The following is a 24,584-nucleotide window of genomic DNA, read 5'->3' on the forward strand; positions in this document are numbered from 1 at the left end:
TGTCTTTCCTTAGCATATCAATTATACTTTTTTTAATTTATTTATTTGTTGTTCAAGAATTTTCAAAATACATTTCCAATGAACTGAATGAAGTCAATTTTCAAATAACACTGTACTGCTTCATGGGTAGCAGGAGTTCCTCATGATAAGTTATTTCTAAGTCTTTCCTCTCATCCCTTATATCATTGTTATCATTCATTTATCCTATATACAGTATATATACATAATATGATAAAATATATTGTTTTCATTATTTTCAATAATCTTATGAATAAGAATAAGAAAAGTAAACGTTTTTAATTTACCTTCACTTAGTCTTTCTCTGATGCACTTCCTTTCTTTAAACATATATTAGGGAAAGGACAGCCTCTTCAATAAACTGTGCTGGGCAAACTTGATAGATATCCATATGCAAAAGCATAAAACCAGACCCCTATCTCTCACCATATACAAAGATCAAATCAAAATTGATTAAAGACTCAAGCCTAAGATCTGAACCCGTGAAACTACTAGCGGAAAAAGTTGGGGAAATTTTTCAGGACATTGGTCTGGGCAAATATTTATTGAGTAAGACCTAAAGAGCACCAGCAACCAAAACAAAAAATGGACAGATGGAATCACATCAAGCTTAAAAGGTTTTGAACAGCAATGGAAACAATCAGTAAAGTGAAGAGACAACTTACAGAATAGAAGAAAATATTTGCAAACTATTCAATTAACAAGGAATTAATAACCAGGATATATTCAGGAAGTCAATTCAATAGCAAAACAACAACAAGAAATAACAACAACAGCAAAACATAAAACAAACAAGTCCAATTGAAAAATGATCAAATGATTTGGAGATCTGAGTTTCTAGTTTAAAGTATTTTTCTACTCTGAAGAACTTGTTCAGGGCCAGGCACAGTGGCTCACACCTGAAACCCCAGCACTTTGGGAGACCGAGGTGGGTGGAGGTCAGGAGTTTGAGATCAGTCTGGCCAACGTGGCGAAAGCCAGCCTCTACTAAAAATACAAAAATTAGCCGGGCATGGTATCGCATGCCTGCAATCCCAGCTCCTCAGGAGTCTGAGGCGGGAGAATTGCTTGAATCTCGGAAGGGAAAGGTGGCAGTGAGCCGAGATCACACCACTGCATTCCAGACCAGGCAAGAGAGTAAAATTCTGTCTCAAAAAAAAAGAACTTGTTCAAACATTTCTTGCAAGTCATATCCATTGGCAAAAAATGCCCTCTACTTTTGTTTGTCTGAGAAAGGATATTCTTTCTGCTGCACATGTGAAGGATAATTTTGCATTTCACAGAATCAGAATTCTAAACTACTGGGGTTTTCTCTCTCAACACTAAAAATACTTCACTGTCTTCTTGTTTGTATGACTTCTGCAAAAAAATCAGATGTAAAACTTATTTTTCCTCCATCAGTAAGGGTGTTTTTACCTCTGGCTCTGTTGCTCCTTTCAGTATTATATATAGATAAGGAATATATATAAATATATTATTCATTCATATATAGTCACATTATATATAGTATTCATTTATATATTCATATTCATATAGTATTCATTCATATATTCATATTCATATATAAATGTAGTATTCATTCATATATATTCATATTCATATATAGAGTATTCATTCATATATATTCATATTCATATATATAGTATTCATTCATATATATTCATATATATAAATATTCATATATATTCATATATAAAATATATAAATACACTTTTCATTTGTATAGGTGAATATGAATAATATAGTTATATCTATACTTATATATGGATATATATATGTTAATTTTCTGCAGTTTGAATATGATGTATATATGTGGGCTTTTTTTTTTACATGTTTGAATTTACACATTTGAATTTCCTGGATCTATGATATGGTGCCTGACATTAATTTAGTGAAATTCTGTCATTATTGCTTCAAATATTTCTTCTGTTTATTTCTCCCTGTCTTCGTTTTTTAATATTACCAATATGCATATATTATGGCTTCTGTATTTACTCCATGGTTCTTGGATATTATGTTCTGGTTCTTTTGTTTGTTTGTTTGTTTGTTTGAGTCTTTTTTTTTTCTTATTTCCTTTTTGCCTTTCCATTTTGGCACTTTCTGCTGAGATATCTTCAAGCTCAGAGATTCTTTCTTCAGCTCTTTCTATTCTAATAAGCCTATCAAAGACATTCCTCTTTTCTAGAATCTTCATCTCTGTGCTTGCATACATTGCACATCTGTTATTGCTTATTGTCTACCTTGTCTGTTAGAGTTCCTAGCATGTTAATCATCGATATTTTAAATTCCTGGTCTGATAATTCCAACATCGCCGTCATATCTAAATCTGGTCTAATGCTGCCTCTCTCTTCAAACTGTGTTTTTTGCTGTTTAGTACTGCTTGTAATTTTTTTCCTGACAGCTAGACATAACTGAGTAGGGGTAAATGTTATCAATAATCCCTTAGTATTAAGGAGGTAATGTGTGGGGCAGAAGAAGAGTCTATCATCCCATGATTAGGTCTCAGTCCTTTAGTGAGTCCGTGACTCTGGCTGTAAACTTCACAAGCATTTCTCAGATCCTCCCACAACCTTGGTGGGACCGAATGACCAGAGTGGACTGGAGCTGGGGATTTCCAGGGGGAAACCTAGAGCTGGGTGCTGTTGGTTATTTCCATTCTCCAGGTCAGTCAGGCTCTGTTAAAAACTCCACGTTAGGCTCTGGTTAAACAGTTTCTCCTGAGAGTAGACTTTGTTAAGAACAGAACGCTCTGGTATATTTTAATTCGTTACTTCCCCCTTCCTTTTCCAGAAACACAAGGAGCTATTTCTCCAATATTCATTGTAGGAACTTGGTTAAGCTCATGAAGGTAAAATCCTCAGAAGCACAGGACCTCCTATGACTAAGTTGTCCTGGAGTTTTCAACTCACAGACTTGTCCACATCGAGCCTCAACCAATTCATCAATAACATTTTACGTTTTTTTCCTATTCCAGAACTGGTTCTCATAGACGTTTCTGCTGACAGGTTTCTGCTCTGATAAGTTGTGATCTTCTGTATCTGCCTCTCTGTCTGTTAAATTTTCAGGACGGCAGTTTGCAGTAACACCACATTTTTCTTATGAATCTAAGAAGAATTGTTGATTTCAGTTTGTTTAGCTTTCAGTTTGTTAGGAGAGAGTGGCAACTTTTAATCTCCTTGCATGCTGGGCTGAAAACCGGGAGTATTGTTTTGTTTTGTTTTGTTTTTCAGTGTTATTCAGAAAATACAATTGATATTTCATATCTATTTCTTCAGTTTTTGTATCAAATCCTACTTTTTCTTATAAAAAAGCCTTTTATGCAATCCATTCCCTCTGCCTGAAGAACCATTTTCCACACACCCCACCACATACACACTTCAGCTAGTTAATTCCTACTCTTCCTTATGCTTTAGTTCTTTCACAAGTTGCTTAGATAAATATGAGTAGGTAAATTATTTATTTTTACATAACATTTATAAAAAATTATTTATTTATCATTTGATTTTTTTAAAATTAAAATGTGTTTCCTGCCAGAATGAAAGTTTCCTGACAGAAAGGAATGAGTCTCCTTTTTCACAAGTTGTAGTCACAGAGTTAGAATTGTCTCTTGTTATATAGATGTCCAATAAATATTTTTAATATTAATGCTTAGTAAATTATGCTTGAGTAAAAACAGTAAAAATATAATTTGTTAAAAATGTATTGTTAGTCATTCTGATAAGAAAACTTTGAGAATGCAAGATATGTAGTAATTTAAATTAATAAGAACCAAATTAAAATTAAAATAGAACTTTACATGAATACTATCCTCTAGGACATTGATCTTAATTTATTTTTTCTCTGCTGTGAGATGCTCTTAAAACAAAAATGCTCTAGGTGTAATTAATGTGGTTTTAGTACATTGTCATAGTCATAAGTTTTGAAAATATGAAAGAGCTAGTCTCAGAATGCTTGGGATCATGTTTAGAAGCTAGTATAAATCCGAACAGTCAAATCAATTATATCCTACTTCTCATTAAGATTTTATATCTTTTTCCAACTTGAACACTACATTTTTTAAGAGTTGAAAGCTGTTTTCCCAAGGCAGAAGAAATTTATATAAAAATTGTGTGATCAATAATATGTGTGGAATTAACCACATATTTTCATTTACCCAATTCCTTAAGGTTAATTAAACTCAGCAGGACTGAAAAACAGAAGTGTTGGTGGACAAATTAACAAATAGTAGGGTTATATAAAAATAAACAGCACAACTGCATACATCTGGCTGTTTGCACAGTCAAACAAAGGCATGAAAGTACATTTTGATTTCTCTCTTTCCCTAACCCAAATATGACATCAATCAGGTAGTTGACACTACCTCAACTATGTCTGTAATATACCCACTCTTATGTAAGTGTAATACCACCGCCTTGGGCCAAAAACAAAACAAAACAAAACAAACAAACAAAAACAACATTTTTCATCTGGATTACTTCAAGCTCCTCTTACCTGGTCTCCCTGATTTTAAATCATTCCCCTAAATCTACCAGGCCCAATAACACATTCCTCATACAATAGCAAAAGTCATATTCTTAAAACTCTTCTAGTAGTTTTCTATTTCAAATAAAATTCAGACCCTTTTCTTTGACGCAAGAAGATGGAATAATAATTTGGCCCCTAGATAATTTCCCAATCTGATATTTATACCAGTTTCTCTTTCTTTGACTCTCACCAATAAGCTTCATTTGTCCTTGAACATAGCAAGCTTATTCCCATGTTAGAATCTTTACATTAATTGTTTTACATCTGCCTAGCATGTTCTGTCCCTTGATTGTTATATTACTGACTCCTTATTACCCAACCTTAGGCTTTATGTCACCTCCCTGAGAGGTGTTTATGACACAGTATCAAATAACAACTTAACATCCTGCCTTTCATTTGTTTACTGCTTATCACTACTGGACATTTCATTTTTAGTTAACATTTATGAACTTCCATCTTCCACAACAACTTGAAATCCATGTGAACAAAATTATTGTTTGCTTTGCTTACTAATTTGTTCTCAAGTTCTATAAAAGTGCTTATAACCTGGCATTTATTCCATAAATATTTGCTCAGTGGATGAGCAAAAGAGAAGACTTGCAAAATTTAATTTATATCTCTATCTCTACCTTTATATATAATAACATATATATAGTATATGTAATGATGTTACTATATGTAATATTTATTCAATGTGTTTTATCATGTGCCTCTATTTAAATAAAACTAAAACTAACTTTTGTGATCTGTTCATTTAGGAAGATAATGTAAAAATACAGACAATTATTGGTAAGCATAAAAGGTACTGATGAAGAAAGCAAAAGATATTGGAAATGAATTGATTCCACTGTATTTACCATGTCTCTTATTTGTATCTTGTTTAGTGTGCAGTAGAGGCTAATTTATGTTAGTTCTTTAGTTTATTCCGTCTCTAATAAATATGCAGTTTGCATTTTGTTTGAGAACAATTGAATCTAATTTTTGAACTGAAATATACTAATTACCATCTCATGAAGTAAAAATATCCCTTACAGAATATATATAACAAATGGTCACAAACAATTTAGTAAAGTTGAAATAGGCTTGGTGATGTAAAAAAAAAAAAAATGTAGCTATGAAGAATTGATTCTCCTGTATTTCTAACCCTGATGCATAATTATTATTAAATGTCAGGTATTATAAGGGTAATTTTACATATATTGCATGTATTTTACATATATTGAATATATATACAGAATATATATAACAGAATATATATAACAAATATATATGTAACAATACAGAATGTATATAACAAATGGTCATAGACAAACAATTTAGTAAAATTGAAACAGGCTTGGTGATGTGAAAAAAAAAATGTAGCTATGAAAAATTGATTCTCCTGTATTTCTAACCCTGATGCATAATTATTATTAAATGCCAGGCATTGTAAGGGTAATTTTACATATATTGCATTTGCTTATGTCACACAACATGTGGAGCAGAAATGCAAATGAGAATTTATGGGTAAAGAAACTAACGTTCACAGAAGTCAGAATGACTTGTCTAAGGGTACTGGGATTCAAGCTCGTCTATTTTTCCACCAGTTCTTGGAGTCTTTTCACAGCTACTTAAAAATAGGCTGAAAATGGTACTCCCTTACAATGTGATAGTTTTATTTTATTTTATTTTTATTTTTTCTTGAGATGGAGTCTCACTGTATAGCCCAGGCTGGAGTGCAGTGGCGCCATCTTGTTTCACTGCAGTGCTGACTGGCAGGTTCAAGCGATTCTCCCGCCTCAGTCTCTAGCAGCTGGAATTACAGGCATGCGCCATCACATCATGCTAATTTTTGTAGTTTTAGTAAAGACAGGGTTTAGCTACGTAAGCCAGGCTGGTCTTGAACTCCTGACCTCAGGTGATCCACCCACCTCGGCCTCCCAAAGTGCTGGGATTACAAGCGTGAGCCACCGCGCCTGGCCGTGTTAAAGTTTTAAGTCAGTACTTAGTGAGGGAAAACTGATCAGACTCGAGTTAGGTTTTAAAAACAATATGTCACAAGAACACAGAGCTTTCTAACCCTCTAGTTCCTTGCAGACTATCTACAGAATAGAAGGAAGAAACTAGTGTCTTCTTATATGTGACAGAAAAAGACCATTTTGTGCAATGTTAATGTTAATATGAATAAATGCCAGTGACCAAGGAGCTTATACTTTGTTCAGAATGGCTTATTTAAAGCAACGCTAAGAAATTAATCCAAAAATATGTAATAAAGGATATAAGAATATGACAAATGGAATGAAACAGGAGTACACAGATGAAACAGGGTTTTAGCCAAGTTAATGAAATAGAAAATCTTTATTGAGCTAGAAGCATTTGAAATGGAATTGAAGTGGAACTGGAAATATACTTATTCCATTGACAGACATGGGGACCACAGAAACAGAAAATAATTTGGGAGTCATCATTCTAAGTTAGATTTCAGTCATTTTGAATTACTACCATTTTGTTTAGAAATAGACACACACAGGCATCCTGATGCCCAGGAGAATGATAAGGACCAGACATAGATATTTATTTGGTATTCATACATGTAGAGGTGATATTTGGAGTTATGGGATAAATTATACATAAAGAAAGAGAGCTGAGGAGGAAACACAGAGAATTAAGATGATACAGAGTCTTGGAAGGGCATGGTAGAATGTCATTAAGGGAACATGTAAACAATATCACATTATCCAAGATGGTTTGAGAATTTGAAAACTAAAGTAAGACATGAGATTTGATCAACATAAAATCTCTCAACTGAAAAGAGCAGCTTTAGTGAAGCATAAGCCAAAAATAGAAGAGATTGAGCAATGAGGGAGGAAGTTGAAAGTGGAAAAAAAAATACAGATGGTTGACTGTTCTAGATTTTCTCAATAGAAAGAGCCAGATTTGAAAAAAGAGAAAAAACACCAGTATACAAAATAAAATATGACATTACAGGAACATTTAAAAGTGAAGTTTCTTGAATTTTAGGTACATAGAAGTTCAGGAGAATTTTAGTATTTAAAAAATAGATTAAAAGCCTTTGTTTTTTAATTTTGAAAAATAAATCTCAGTTGGCATATGGGATTTCATTATAAGAAAAGTAATGATTACGTCTGCCTTAGAATTGAAAAAAAAACTTTTATAATTAGATTATTAAAATATTTGCCAAACTAATAATTATTCGCCAAACTAATTTTTAGTTTATATTTTAAATAAAATATATTACTTGCCAAACTAATTTTTATCTCATTGGTCTCCCCATTTGTTAGCACTGATGTTATGAAATGCTTGTGCAAGGTTTTGTTCTTATTTCTCAGCGATTGTAAACCTTACTCTCCTTTTCTGAGTAATCCAAACTTTTCTGTAAGAAGTCAGACACTAAAGAGTACAAACTGTAGATGTGGTTCTTTGGGGAGTAATTGCAAGGGTAGGATGCCTTTTATTCCTTTTGTTTTCTAAAATTGTGTTTTGGTCATTTCTACATCCATTCTATACGTGGACACACAGTATGCTTCTGGCTCCCGCAAACTCCTGAGATCTTATCAACTGTAGGGTTATTTACTGAACAGTTCATAATTGGAGTGAAATAATTGTAGATTTGTAAAGAAAGTTTAAAATCGCATGGCCCATGGTTTCATTTTTATAGGCAAGGAAAAAGAAACTCTAAAATTGATGTCTTCTTCAGTTATAAATGATAAAATGTAATAAGAGGATTTCAAACACCTAAACCCATCAGTTAATTCTAGCTAAGTCTGGTCATTGTGTAGTACTTTACATGAGTTTAAGTTGCCATTGTTTATAGTGTCTTATCAGTATTCTTTACTGTTCATGGTCATACCCAGGGTGAGTGTCCATAATACCTTGCATTTGAATTATAGTATTACAGGTAGTAAATTAAATTTTCCACTGAATTAATTCTATCAAAATTACTTTATTCAATGAAATGAGAATTGGGAAAAGTCAGCAATTTTTGAAACTTAAAAAGTAAATTAGAGAAAATATCTTAAGTTACGAAAGCAATTTGCTTTGTTTCTAGCAAAAATAAAAATAATTCTGTTTAAAATTTAGAGAATATCTTGATGATTTCACTATGTTTCATGGGTATACGTATTTTAAGACGAGTGGTCATAGATAGAAATATTTTTTAAAATTTTATTGTTTAGTTATAATGCATTCTAATTAATAACTCTTTACTGAAGTAAGGGAATTGGTCCTAAGGTTACTGCACTCATTTTCTGCATAAGTCAAGTGGTGTCATGACCCTGATAAATAGCCCTCTTTGGATATGTTTAAGCAGAACACCATCTGCTTAAACATATGCAGCAACCTAAAAGGACTGCATGTGAAAGAATGAGGTACTTTTAAAATTTCACTTCATAAGTAAATCTAGATTCTTTAAAAAGCTCACACAAGTTATTACTGATTTGTTGCTTAAAATAGTTTATCTTGCAAAGATATTAATTCTCTTTCAATGAATCTACAAAATTAATGCAGTCCCAGTAAAAATTGTAGCATTTTTAACATTTGGAATTGCAAGTCGGTTTAAATGGATACGTGAATCAAGACTAGCAAAACAATCTTGAAGAACAACAAACTTGGAGAACTTATTCTATCAGTTAGAAAACAACTATGGCAAAGATTTAGAGATTAATAAAGCCTGGTGTTGGTGAAAGGATAGAGAAGGTGAAAAATGGAATAGAATAAGAAGAACAGAAACAGGCCTATTTGAATTCTGCCATTTGAGATGTCACAACCATGGCACTGCTATTAGTGAGAAAAGAATGACATTTTCAATTACTGGTGCTATTTTCTAAACATAGTGTAAAAAATACTAACTGAAAAGTGTGTGGAGTCCTAACTCAGGTATATTGTATGTCTAAAGGTAAAATGTGAAATGATAAAGATTTCCTGGAAAATATAGAGGGCCTTAGTGACCTCAGGATAGGCAAATATTTTTAAAAATAAGATAAAAAAGAGACAAAATACTAAACTACATTAGGATCAGGCACTTCTGTTCACCAGGGAAAACATTTTTTTTGTTTTTGTTTTTGTTTCTTGAGACAAAGTTTTGCTCTTGTTGCCCATCCAGGAATGCAGTGGCTCACTGCAATCTCCCCTTCCCGGGTTCAAGTGATTCTCCTGCCTCAGCCTCCTGAGTAGCTGGGATTATAGGCACCCACCACCATGCCTAGCTAATTTTTGTATTTTTAGTAGAGACGGGGTTTCACCCTGTTGTCCAGGCTGGTCTCGAATTCCTGACCTCAGGTCATCCATCCGCCTCGGCCTCCCCAGAGACAACATTTTGCCAGTTAAAAGAATCCACAAAATAAGAAAAGAAGTTATATGTAAAATTATATTTCATATGTAAATATTTTATTATATATATAATTTTCATTATACCATAAAGGTTTATCTATACTCTTAATAAATTGTATATACATGATTTATATGTATAGCCCAGGTTATGTACGTAGAGCATGTTGGATAAAAGAACACACCTACATATCAGTAAGGAAAAGAGAGACAACCTAATAGAAAATGACTAAAATGCTTGAATAAGGACTGTAAAAATAGACAAAGTCATTATAAAATGATAAAGGAGTTAGTGTAAAAATAGACAAATAAGGTCATTATAAAATGATAAAGGGGTTAATTAAGCAAAGGAATATAGCAATTATAAACATGTATGCGCCCAACGTTGGAAAACCCTGATATATAGAGCGAATAGTATTTGACCTAGAGAGAAAGATCCTAACAAAATCGTAGCTGGGAACCTCAAAACCCATCTTTCAGCATTGGACAAGACATCCAGGCAGAAAATCAACAGAGAAACATAACTCATAAAATATACTGTAGACCAAATGGACCTAATAAACATTTAAAGAACATTTTATCCATGTTTTTAAGAATACACTTTCTTCTCCTCAGCACATGAAACATTCTCAAGGATAGATCATATGTTAGGCCACAAAATAATTCTTGAAAAATTCCAAAAAATTGTAATCATATCAAGCATATTTTCTGATAACAGAAAACAATAAACTAAAAGTCAATAACAAGAGGAACTTTGGAAACTATAGAAACTCATGGAAATTAAAAAATATATATGCTCCTGAATGACCATTAAGTCAATGAAATTAAGAAGGAAAATTAAAAGTTTCTTGAAACAAATGATAATGGAAACACAACATACCAAAACCTATGGGATTCTGCAAAAGTAGTACTAAGTGGGACATTACAGCAATAAACATCTACACCAAAATAGCAGAAAAACTTTAATTAAACAACCTTACAACGCATCTTAAAGAACTGGAAGAGCCAAAGCAAGCCCAACCCAAAATTTTCTTCTTAGTAGAAGAAAATAAATAACAAAGATTGAGCGGAAATAAATAAAATTTAGACTTAGAAAACCTAAAGATAAAAAAGTGATTTTTTTTACAAGATAAAAAAATGATAAATCTTTAGCCAGACTAAAAGACACATGATTGAAATAAGTAAAATTACAGGTGAGAAAGGAGACATAAGAACTGATATCACAAAAATTCAAAAAATCATGGCTGGTCACAGTGGCTCATGCCTGGGAGGCCCTGGGAGGTCACTTTGGGAGACCAAGGTGGGCAGATCAGTTAAGGTCAGGAATTCGAGACCAACTTGGCCAGTATGGTGAAATCCCCTCTCTACAAAAATACAAAAATTAGCTGGGGATGGTGGTGCGTGCTCTTAGTCCCAGCTACTCAGGAGGCTGAGAGGCAGGAGGATCACCCGAACCCAGGAGGTGAAGGTTGCAGTAAGCCGAGATCACACCACTGCACTCCAGCCAGCCAACAGAGCAAGACTTAATCTCAAAAAAGAAAAGTCATTAGGGAATATTAAGAGAAACTATATGCAAAGTGGGAAACTAGATAAATTCCTAGACACGTACAACCTACCAAGGCTGAACTATAAAGAAATCCAAAACCAAAATAAATAATGGGATAGAAGCAGTAATACAAAATCTCCCATTAAAGAAAACTCCAGGACCTGATGGGTTTACTTACAAATTCTACCAAACATCAAAGAGGAACTAATACCAATTCTACTCAAACTCTTCAAAAATATTGAGGAAGTGGGAAAACTCACAAACTCATTCTATAAAGTCAACGTTACCTTAACATCAAAACTAGACAAAGACACAACTCAAAAGGAATGCTACAGGACTACAGGCCAATATCTCTGATGAACGTAGAATGCAAAAATCTTCAACAAAGTATGAGCAAACTGAGCGCAACAACACATTGAAAATATCATTCACCTTGATCAAGTAAAATTCATCCCAGGGATTCAAGAATGGTTTAACACATGCAAATAAATAAATGTGATACATCATATCAACAGAATGTAAGCAAAATAAAATGTATAATCCTTTCAATTTATGCTGAAACTGCTTTCGATAAAATGCATCAATTCATGCTAACAACTGTCAAAAAACTGGGTACACAAGTAACATAGACACTTCAAGACAATTAGAGCCATACATGACACATTTACAGCTAGTATCATACTGAACCAGGAAAAATGGAAAGTCTTTCCTCTAAGATCTGGAACAAGACAAGGATGTCTACTTTCACCACTGGTATTAACATAGTACTGCACGTCCTAGCCAGGGTAATTAAGAAAGATGAAGAAATAAAACGCATCCAAAGTGGAAAGGAAGGAGTCAAATAATCCTTCTTATGATGATAGATCTTATATTTAGAAAATGCTAAAGACTCCACCAAAAAACTATTAGAACAAAGAAATATATTCAGTAATGTTTCAGGATACAAAATCAGCATACAATAATCAGTAACATTTCTACATGTCAACAGGAAACAATTTGAAAAATAGACCAATAAAGTAATCCCATTTATAAAAGCTCAAATAAGTTGAAATACCTAGGAATGAACTTAAGCAAAGAAGTAAAAGATCTCTACAATGAAAATGATAAAACATTGATGAAAACTTGAAGATGACACAAAAATTAAAAGGTATTTTATGTTTGTGGATTAAAAGAATAAATATTGTTAAAATGTCCATACTACTCAAAGAAATCTACAGATTCAATGCAATTCTTATCGAAATACCAATGACATTCTTCACAGAAATAGAAAAAAAGTCATAAAATGTATATGGAAACACAGAGGACCCAGAAGAGCCACATTACCTAACTTCAAATTATACTACAGAGGTATAATAAACAAAAAAGCATGTTACTGGCATAAAAACAGACACCAAGTGAAACAGAGTAGAGAACCCAGACACAAACCCAGGCATTTACAGTAGAGTTATTTTTAACACAGCTGCCAAGAATATACATTGGATATAGGGAAGTCTCATCAATAAATGGTACTGGGAAATCTGGACATCCATATGTGGAAGAATGATCGTAGACCCCTATCTCTTGCCATATACAAAGAACAAATAAAAACAGAATAATGACTTAAATCGAAGACCAAATCTATGAAAGTACTAGAAGAAAACATGGGGGAAACACCTCAAATCATTGATCTGGGCACACATTTCTTGAGTAATACCCCTCAAGCACAAACAAAGCAAACACGGACAAATGGGGTCACAGCAAGCTGAAAAACTTCTGACACTGAAGGAAACAATTAACAAAGTGAAGAGACAACCCACAGAATAGGAGGATATGTTTATAAAGTACCCATCTGACAAGGAACTAATAACCAGTACATGCGAGCAACTCAAACAACTCAACAGAAAACAAAACAAAACAAATAATCCAATAAAAAATGAGCAAATGATTTGAATAGACATTTCTCTCAAAAGACAACATACAAATAGCCACAAGTATACAAAAAATGCTCAGTATTATCAGAGAAATGCAGATCAAAACTATAATAAGATATCATCTCATCCCAGTTAAAATGGATTTTATCCAAAAGACAGGCAATGATGAATCCAGATGAAGATGTGAAGAAATGAAAACCATTATACACTTGTGGATTAGTGGGAATGTAAATTAATATAGTCACTATGGAGGACAGCATGAAAGTTCCTCAAAAAACTAAAAATAGAAACTACCATATGATCCAGTGATTCCTCTGCTTGGTATATGTACAAAAGGGATTGAAGAGACATTTGCATTCCCATGTTTATTGCAGCAATATTCAGAATAGCTAAGATATGAAATTGACCTAAGTGCCCATGAGTGGATGATGAATGGATGAAAATTGGGTACAAGCACAGTGGAAAATCATTGGTGGAAACATTGATGGAACTGGAGAAAATTGTTAAGAGAAATAAGTCAGTTGCGGAAAGAAAAATATTGTGTGTTTTCATTCATATGTGGGAGCTACAACAACAACAACTTAAACTCACGGAGAAAACAATACTTGTTACCAGAGGCTAGCAAATGTAACAAGGAAGGGGGAATGGGGGATTAAGTAGGAACAGTTAATGGGTATAAAAATACAGTTCAATAGAATGAATAGGATTCAGTGTCATATTCAGTGTCACATATTCAGTGTCACAATAGATTGACAATAGCCAAAAATAATTTATCCCATATTTAAAAATAACTAAAAGAGTAGAATTGGAATGTGTTGCTAGCACAAAGAATTGATAAAGTTTGAAGTGATAGATACCACAATTACTCTGATTTGATCACTACATATTGTATGCCCGTATCAAAATATCCCATAGCCAACAAGTATAAACTCATTTATGTAAAGTATAAAAACAGGAAAATCTAATCTATGGTGCTATGAAGTCAGGATAATGCTTAGCATGAGATTGAATAGGGACAGGAAAGGAGATGTAAATAATAAAGTTCTTTTTCTTGATTTGAGCATTAAAAATGGGCTTGCTTAGCTTGTCAATATTTATTAAACTGTACACTGATAATAGCTAAGCCTTTTTTAATATTATACTTCCATGAGAGTAAAAATGTTAAAACGATTAGCAAAAATAGAAAAATATGTTAAAAAAACATATCTATTTTGGCATATATTTTAAAAGCAAAAACTTTCAAGTAAAAACTTTTCAAATAAAAGTAGTATCTTTAAAATTTAAGGTGTAAATGACACCATGGAACAAAATTATATGATAAAGCAAAGACAAGTGAGTCTATAAAACAGTATGAGACCTTCCATGCTTCCATATATGCATAGAAAAAGAATAGAAATTATTCAACACTAAAAAAGAATCAGTCCTTGAAATAAAAAAAACATGAATGGTCTTAATACAACATTTTTGAAGATGTCAGATACAGAAGGGTAGATATCGTACGAATCCACTTATATGAAGTTCCAAAATAAGCAAAAACGATCTATGGTGAAAAATCAGTAATAGTAGTTGCCTGGGTGGGGGAGGTTAATGTGGGTTGACTGGATAAGGAAATGAGAGAACTTCCAGAGAGTGGTGGTAAGGTTCTGAATTGTGATACGGTTTTGCGTTACACATATAAAAACATTTGTCAAAACTCTTCAACTGAAACATTTGGTGCATTTCATTCTGTGGCTTTACTTAAATAAATGAAAACACATTTTAGACTCTATGTAATGATATGCAGGCTGAATTAGGTGGGGGTTATGTGTTGATTTTTTGAAATTCAAGAAAATATAATGGATTCAAGTATGAATAAACATATGACAAAATATCCCAAAATGTTAATTGTGGAACCCACCTGGTTGGTATATGGTTGTTTGTTGTAAAGTCTTTCAGCACTTTTGTATGTGTTAGAAAAAGTATGCAGTAGACAGGACTTAAGGTTGAAAATAATAATAAAGGGAATGTCTTGAACTCTTAAGACTGTTTATTTTTTGATTGCTGTGTTTAACACACACATGTACATGTATACAAACCTACACATAACACACAAATGTGTGTGCATATGCTTGGGTATGATTTCCTGTGCTTGCTGAATTTTTTGCATTGATCATATTCTACTTTCAAAGTTAGATCCATATCTATGTAAAGACAAACAAAATAAAACAAAATGGAAATACTAAAACATCGTAATTTCCCTTTTACAGGACAAAATCATTTTCTAAAAAATCGATCTACATATTTTCTTGAAAATTATGTTCTGCTTAAGTAAATAGAACTACACAGAGACCTCCAAATTCTAAAATGTAATTAACTTTTGATCAAATTTTAGAATAGTATATTCAGAATCTGTAATATTGTATTTTATAGCACATATAATATTTTCTATACAAAAAATCATGAAGCATATTGTAGTCACACCTTACATTTGTAGAAGTTGCCATAATTTTGTTGTTTTTAACTCAGTTCAATTGAGTTTTTAGCTCAGATTATTGTTGAAGCCTTTCTTTTATTTAATATAAACAAAACCAGTGGGGTAAATCAAAATGGAATACATTTGCACAACTGTCCATTCATCTATATGTTTATCATCTATAAATCATGGCAGTGATTCTTTTTAGTGAAGCTCCCATTTTGAATAAACTGTTGTCCAAGTCACTTTGCTCTATGCTATATAGTTTTAAGGTCAGAGAGCAGGCACTGCAGTGTGCAATGTTGCATAATCAAACACTACCCTATTTCAAAAAAAGCCCTCAGGTAAAGCCCTCAAGCTTGACTGTGGCACTTGTTGAATATGACATGATGTAGATGCTTGATACTCACAGGTATGCAGCTTTTCCTTCTTCGAGTTCTTTACTTTTGCCACTGGAGCCACTTTTCTTTCCACACATCCTCCTAGTGATGCACATCAGCAACCCACATTGCCGAATAAAGAAGCAGCTGACGTCTGTTACCACAAGAATTAGAAGAAGTGCAGCAACTCCCAGGCCAATGACTGCTCCAAGCCCAAGACCATTAAAAAGCGTGTCTTAAAAAGCAAAAAAAATAAAAATAAAAAATAAAGTATTAAACCCCTAAATTAGAAAATATTAGATGATTATTTTTAAAATAAATCTTATCCAGTAATTCAAGAGACAGAATAAAGTCACAGTAACTGGCAGAATTCAATTTCATGATTGTTGACACCTATTCCCTTGTTTCAAATAATATTTTAAGCAATTGATGTGTTAATTATGTGACTATCTTTTTCAAACTTTTTTTTTTATTAACAAAGAAAAAGCGTCTAAGTGCCTCTTTTTTAAAATATAGTTCTTGAATCCCTGTGGGAAAGATAATAAATATTATCATATCCCTAAATGTACTTTATCAGAAAATGACACCCATTAATAGATCATCACAATGTTAAAAGAAAATTATAGTCAAAACTTCTGCGAAAAGTGTTAAATAGATCTTCTGTATGAGATTATGTCAGTTTTAAAAGTTAAACTTGTAAATGGATGGCTCTGAGCGCTTTGCTTTATCAGAGAATGTATTTAAATATACCTTTCTATGAATATTGTAGGAATCATCATTTTGCAAGAAATGGCTTACCTGTATTTCTCCAGTTAATATTTTAACAAATATGTTAGATTAGAGGCAACTTTTCATAGCTATGGTATTTATGACCCCTTGTTAGTTCCTATCATGAGAAGGTAGGAGAAGATAGAAACCACTTTTCTTTGGTATATTGGTTGCAGGAAATCCCAAAACACATAAAGAAAGTAACCGGGAAAGAGGCGAATGGAAGGAAGGTGAAGTATTCTGACTGATAAAATTGAAATGTCAAGTGCAGCAAGTAGTAATGAAGATGAATCAAGTGTTACGTGTTTGTAGTAGAATCTGTGGGTAGACTCCACAGCTATAACAATATGGATCAGAAAATAAGGACAATATAAAGAAATAAATTAAACTGATGATAATGTATTATCTAGAAGAAAAAGAAACATAATTTATAGACATTCAAAATGATTCTTAACACATATGTTAAGAATTAGCTTGCATAACGGTTCAGTCTTTTGTGTGTGTGTGTGTGTGTGAAGTCTCGCTCTGTCTCCCAGGCTGGAGTGCGGTGGCGCGATTTCAGCTCACTGCAAGCTCCGCGTCCCAGGTTCACGCCATTCTCCTGCCTCAGTCTTCCTAGTAGCTGGGACTACGGGTGCCGCCGCCACGCCCGGCTAATTTTTTGGGTTTTTTTTAGTAGAGACGGGGTTTCACCGTGTTAGCCAGGATGGTCTCGATCTCCTGATCTCGTGATCCGCCCACCTCGGCCTCCCAAAGTGCTGGGATTACAGGCGTGAGCCACCGTGCCCAGCCCAGTTTAGTCTTTTTAATGACAAAATACATTTATTACTCAGCATAGTAACTGCATGTTCAAATATGTAACTGATGTGAAACACAGGCGACAGATACAGGTATAGATGTAAATCTGAATTGTGAGAAAACCACTCCTGAAAAAATATGTATATAAAACAAAGTTTTCCTATGTGATATTTTTAAACTTAGGTTTAATATTTTAATAATGACTTGAAGAAATAGTGATCCAAAGGAATCAGAACAACTGCTAACATACAAAAGCAACCACTAGCAGGTTGACTTTGAGTACGTCAGACTTGTCTGAATACTAGTTCTGTAGGATGACTGAGTGTCATGTCTACATTATTTTATTTATTTTTCCAAAAATAGGTTTAAGTTTTTTTTTTCTTATCATTCTAAAAGCAAGCAGCACAGTTTTGAAAAAAAAAAAAAAATCATTCAATTTGTGACATAGTGGCCTGTCACTTCACCCGGGCAACTTTGTGGTTCACATTTGCAAATATACTTCTACAATGTCATCATGATATGGCAAATGAGAATTACTTAGGGACCGAATTAACAAATTTAGAATGTTCATGTCCGAGAAAGTATAATTTTTATTGAAATTATTTTGCTTCTCATGAAGAAAAACTAGTAATAAACACAAGGTAGTGTGAAAAAAATAATGTATTTATGTCAATTTCAGTATCTCTTTTCTATACCAAATTTTAACATGCTACTTAGATGGTGACAGTTTAGTAAAATTGCTTAGCTAGTATCCGGGAATATTTCTGGTTTCGACAGAACTATTATCTTTGCACATGAAACCGCTTGAGGAATGACTAGAGAAAGAATCGTATTTTTTCAGCCATGGGATTTAATTTTTTTTTTTTATTTTGAAAAATCTCAATAAACAAGTGTAGAATGAGATTCCAAAGATTAGATATCATTTTTTCAAAGGTATATCTCTATGCAAGATTTAAAAAAGAACTATTTCTTCACACTACAAAAATAACATATCAAGCAAACTAGGATTTCCATTTGCAGTTAAAAAAATCATGGTATGTATTTTCTTCCATTATCCATTTCCAAATATAAATGATTCACTTCTGAATCTATCATTACAATACAGTGAAGTCAACTTACCTATGAAAAATATTTGATTGTATGAAAATACAATATTTTCTTCAATATTCAAATGTATTCATTTTAGATATGTTGCACATTACTCAACAACTAAAGCTCAGGAAAAAAAAATTGGAAAAAAATGTATAATTGTGGTTTAGCCCTGGCGTATACATTTACTTGATGATCCTATTGGTTTGAACTGATCACTCTTCTGCTACTTCATTTAGGTTCTTCACACATGCAGACATAGTTCTAGGCAATAAATCCTATAGATCAATGACAATATATATTATTTATTAAACAAATTCCCATTTACCTTTCCTAAGTATGAAGAGTCGTGCTTTGTTCTTAAAAACACTGCATCAGGAGTAAGAAATGACTGGTTTCATCACTTACCATCATTAACTTTTGGGGTAAGCCATTTAATATCTCTAAGACTGAAATGCCTCTTTATTAAAATGGAAACAGTTATAATAAAAATAACAACCAAAAATAGGTCACAGGTTTGTTGAGAAGATTGCTGTGAATGTGGTAATGTACTTAACCTCCAGCACTTACTGCCCAAAGTTAAAATTTAACAAGTATTGCTTATAATTATTGTTTTAATATTATAAAATTCTAGAGAAATGATATTTAAATTAAAAATTTTCTAATGTTAAACATTAAACTATTCTGTAAACATATCTTTTCAGCAGTAATCTAAAGTAGAAAAGTATTTCGTATTAAGTAATGATTATTCTCTTGAGGCTACAGTGACTGTTTTTTAAAAAATAATTCAGATTTGGCTAGTTAGCTTTTAAATGACAAATACTTCATTCTGTGACCTTTTTAGCATTAAACTAGTATAATGATGTGCTACACTTTTAACTTTAGAAAAGCTTTCAGAGAAATCATATATGTAAAACATCTTCATTTTTTTGGCTTAAACAAAAGAGATTTATTTCCTAACAGTTATGGCAGTTTAGAGTATGAGGTCAAGGTACCAGCATGATTGGATTCTGGTGAGGGCTCCTTTCCTGGCTTTGCAGACGGCTTCCTTCTCACTGTGTGATGACTTGTGGGACAGACTCAGAGAGAGCTCTCTCTTTTCCTTTTCTAATCAAGTCATTGATCCCATCAGATTAAGATCCTACTCTTTTTTAACTATAACTGCCTCCTAGGAGCCCTATCTTCTTATGGTGAAGAATTGCTAAAATATTAATAGCTAGTACTTTTTTCTATATACAGAAAATTAAACTTTATAAGCTTATTACAATTTTTGTAGGTTACTCGAAGTTATTTTTATGAAAAAATAAGTATCTTTTTGTCATTGCAGTGGATAGAAGTGAACTTCAAATAGGTTTATGTTGAAAATAGAGTAAGATCTAGTATTTAATAGCACAACAGGGTGACTATAGTCAATAATAATTACACATTTAAAAATAACTACAAGAGTTCAATTGGATTATTTGTAACAGAAAAGATAAATGCTTGAGGTGATGGATGCACCATTTACCCTGATGTGATTATTACACACTGTACGCCTGTATCAAAAGTTCTCACACACCCCAGTAATATACAAATGTACTATTCTCTGAAAAAAAAATTTAAAAATAGGTTTATAAGTTTTGTCTTTTGAAAGTTATGTATATGTATATACATACTATATATATTAAATTTCACCTTGAGGATGTATTTAAATGCTTATACTTTCTTATATCTCATGAGGTTAGGCTGTTATAACTCTAAAAGTTAAATATTCTAATTATTTTCTGTCACCAATTTACTCTGGCATAAAAAGTCCACTGTGTGTACTCTGGATGTTTCACAGATAAAACCATAAGCACATATGAAATGACATCATTAAGATTTGGGAACTACTAATGATGTATTTTCACAATAACATCCAGAAAGTTCATTTTTATTAGTTAATTGCGGTTTTTTAATTTAGCAAATCAAACTTGAGCATAAGTAATAATTTAAATAATTATAAATCCATTTTTTATTTTTAAGATCATCAGGATACTTCCACTTATGACTTATGGTGTAATTTTTATGGTAACTTTATAAGGTAGGAAAACAATATTATCAGTTGTAATTTAGATACAAGAAAACTGAGATCCAGAGAGGTCATTGGCCTAAGTCACATACTATCCCCTAAAATTAGAACTGTACAAGCGAATCACTAATTGACTCCAAGTTGTATTTTCTTTTTGCTTTTTTTCTTTTTTTGAGACGGAGTCTTGCTCTGTCCCCCGGTCTGGAGTGCAGTGGCCCAATCTCAGCTCACTGCAAGCTCCGCCTCCCGGGTTCACGCCATTCTCCTGCCTCAGCCTCCTGAGTAACTGGGACTACAAGCGCCGCCACCACGCCCGGCTAATTTTTTGTATTTTTAGTGGAGACGGGATTTCACCGTGTTAGCCAGGATGGTCTCGATCTGCTGACCTCGTGATCCACCCGCCTCAGCCCCCCAAAGTGCTGGGATGACAGGCGTGAGCCATTGCGCCCGGCCTCCAGGTTGTATATTTTTTGTACTTGTGTTAGAGTCAACATTTTTCCTTGGATATTCACCTTCGAATAATGAAAAGATATGGATAAAATACAGAACAGCAAATATATTAAAATATGTATTATTCTTATAGAAAAATGTCAATATCCATATATCTTTACTATTAGCGGAGGTACAACTATTTAACAACTATTTAAATGAAATACGTCAATGGAAATTATTTATCTAACTTATATTCCTGCTTTAAGCTTCATCTTTAGTGATCATTTTATATTGCTGTTATGAAAAATGAGCTTCATATCATAATTGCATAAGAATGAATAATTTAGAAAACAAAAAGTTAAAAGTATATTTGGTTTATATTTTACTATTAAAAGCAACTGTGAGAATCAGTTTCCCTCTGAGCTGCATTTTCTCTAACCCTATGACATTTGGAAATTGACTTACTAAATCTGTTTCCCCATATCTTCGTGTAATTGCATTCAAATTTTCAGCCAAACATAAAATCAAAGTATTAAAATATGAGAAACCAAGCTTCATTCAAATGTCTTATATACAGCAGTCCCTCCTTAATCAGTTTTGCATTCTGTAGTTTCGGTTATCTATGGTCAACTGTGGTCCAAAAATATCAAATGGAAAATTCCAGAAGTAAACAATTTATAAAGTTTGAATTCCAGGCCATTCTGAGTAGTGCAATGAAATATCTTGCTATTCCTCTCTGTCATGACAGGGACACAAATCATCCCTTTATCGTCTGTGTTATCTACACCACCCACCTCTTGGTTACTTATGAGCTGTTTCAGCCCTTATATTGTCACAATCTCAAAGCGTTCGTGTTCAATAACCCTTATTTTACTTAATAATGGCGCCTTAGCCAGATTAGCAATGCTGGCAAATTGTTGTAATTGTTCTATTTTAATAACAGATATTATTGTTAACTTACTGAGCCTAACTTATAAGGTTTATCATAGGTATGTATGCAGAGGAAAATCTGTGTATGTAGGGTTAAGTACTATCAGAGGTTTCAGGCATCCACTGAGAGTTTTGGAATGTATCTCTGGCTAAAGCAGGGATTATCGTATGTGTCTTTTCATGTTTTTGTTGTATAAATTAAATCCCAACTGGAATATTAAATTATTTGTCCATTAAGTGTATTATATTTGATAATACTAGCTTTTCAAACACCACTATTAGATTCGTAAAACTAGCCATGCTTTTTGACGCCTTATGTAGTTCAATGTTTTATTTAACCTTTTTCTATGTGCATGTATAATCTTCTCCAGGTAGATTGAAAATTAATTTCAGGACATGGAAAGCTGCAATAAAGACATGGAGAAAAAATTCAGAGAGTCCTAAGATGGTGATTGGTTGCTGTTTCCAGAATACTGGTAGCTATTTTTGTAAGAGATATTGTTGGATGCAGAAGGCAAGTAGGTTAAGCATATGAAAAGAAAGAAAAGAGAAGACATTAAATAACTCTGATTGGTGTTGATGATATTACTACGTATCTTTCCACATTAGAGATAAGTCTACATGACTCTTAATTATATCTGCTTACTTCGCCCTTTCTAGTATAATATACTCCCTAACATCAAATGATATATGGAAAATTTTGGCATAAATCTATAGCAAATACATACATATGTAATGAGGAAAAACTAAAGAAGATTTAAAAAATCCCCTGCAACTTGAAATTCTATCTGGTCATATATAATCATGGGGGAAGTTTCAGTTTGCTTTGTAGATTAAGATCAATAGAAATGAATTCAACAATAGTTTTGTGGAATCTTATGAAATGAAATTAAGTTCAGGTTATTCTAAAAAATACTCTTCAAAATTACCTCAAATTTGAATCATTTAAATAGTGGAGCATTAATCCTGCAATTAAATAAATTTGATATATTGATAGAACATTGAGAGAATTAATAACTGTTCTTTAGAGTTTCAAAAAAATATTTTTAGAAATTATCCATTATAAAACATACCCAAAAAGTATCTTCTTTGAGAGGCATGTGTACAGTTCAAAGTTTCACTAACTTCTATCCAAATGGCTTGAGAAATACTTAATATAAAGTGTCAAAATGTTGAAAACATTAAATTTACTTAACAGAGTCAAGCAAAATAACTAGGCAAAATTTCTCTCATAAAATACTTCAGGCAGTAGAAATGTTCCCTCCAGGGGATATAGTCTTTGTAAATATTTGGAGGGTATCTAATTACTCTCATTTACCAATTTCTAGGAAATTTATTATCAGTGTTGGACTTCATAGGCATACTTCTCAAAATATTGCTGATTTGGATTTGAATAGCTTTCTAAATTACTGAAGTAAAACTACCATGATTATAATTTTTAATATTTGAATTTGGTATACTGAAACTTAAAAGGCAATTTCTCAAAAATTACAAGAACACAGTCAATTAGTCTTGTTTTGATTGCATTTCTGGTGTGGAGAAAGGGGGAGCAAGCATCTTTCTGCAGCAGGGCTCCATCTAGGTCAGAATTGTCAGCTACTTAAGAAGTCAAACATCTGGATAATCTAAAGACTTCTGCAGCTACATAGCAAAAAAAAAGAAGGAACATTAATCCATGTGTGCTTCACAAATATTGACTGACTGCCTAATAAAATAGTGCAGAATCAGAAGGGTTGCCTAAAATTTACTAAAATAGAATTAATAAAATTAACGTAACTCTTTAGAATTATTATACTTCAATTTAAGTCCACATTTACTTAGGAAGCATTATAAATTCCCCTATATAATTTCATCCATTGGATAACAAAAGACATGACAAAGGAGCTAAGGGATATGATATTTGTATTAACAAGGGCATACCGGTAATAGTAAGAAATGTTAACATTATGGCAAAAATTTTGCATTATGGAAGATACATTCTGAGATAATACATAGCTTTAAAGAAAAATGCACTGCACTAATTTAAAAGCCAATGAACATTTCTGAGGTTTACACAATGCTTCTTGTTGTGTTATGTTAGGCAAGCAGTCTACCAAGATTACCTATTCCTTATAGACCTGAATATGATATTAAATTGATAAATTAAATGTTTGTTTTGTGGCATTTTCCCTAGAATTCCCTTGAATATACAAAGAGTAAAATGTAGTTCAAAGAGTCAATGTGTAGTAGAATGTAGAAAGAGCCAATCAAAGCAGACTAGACTGGGTGAGCAAAATACTGTTTAAAAATAATTTTTTTAAATTAAATGCTCACAGCTTTAAAAATGGTGGGGATATTGAGAAAAAACTGTATTCATAATATT

General features: G+C 32.6%; 1 protein-coding gene across 4 annotated transcripts in view; it reads right to left on the bottom strand.

Moving 5' to 3' along the window:
• Nucleotides 1-24,584, bottom strand: part of NCAM2 (neural cell adhesion molecule 2) — a 563,771-nt gene that overhangs the window by 18,264 nt on the left and 520,923 nt on the right. For all 4 annotated transcript variants that reach the window (XM_025380697.1, XM_025380702.1, XM_025380699.1 and 1 more), the window contains one exon: nt 16,186-16,390. In XM_025380697.1, the coding sequence (XP_025236482.1) occupies nt 16,186-16,390 (205 nt within the window). The remainder of the gene's footprint in view (nt 1-16,185; nt 16,391-24,584) is intronic.

The sequence above is a fragment of the Theropithecus gelada genome, chromosome 3, assembly GCF_003255815.1.
Source record: "Theropithecus gelada isolate Dixy chromosome 3, Tgel_1.0, whole genome shotgun sequence".
NCBI lineage: Eukaryota > Metazoa > Chordata > Mammalia > Primates > Cercopithecidae > Theropithecus > Theropithecus gelada.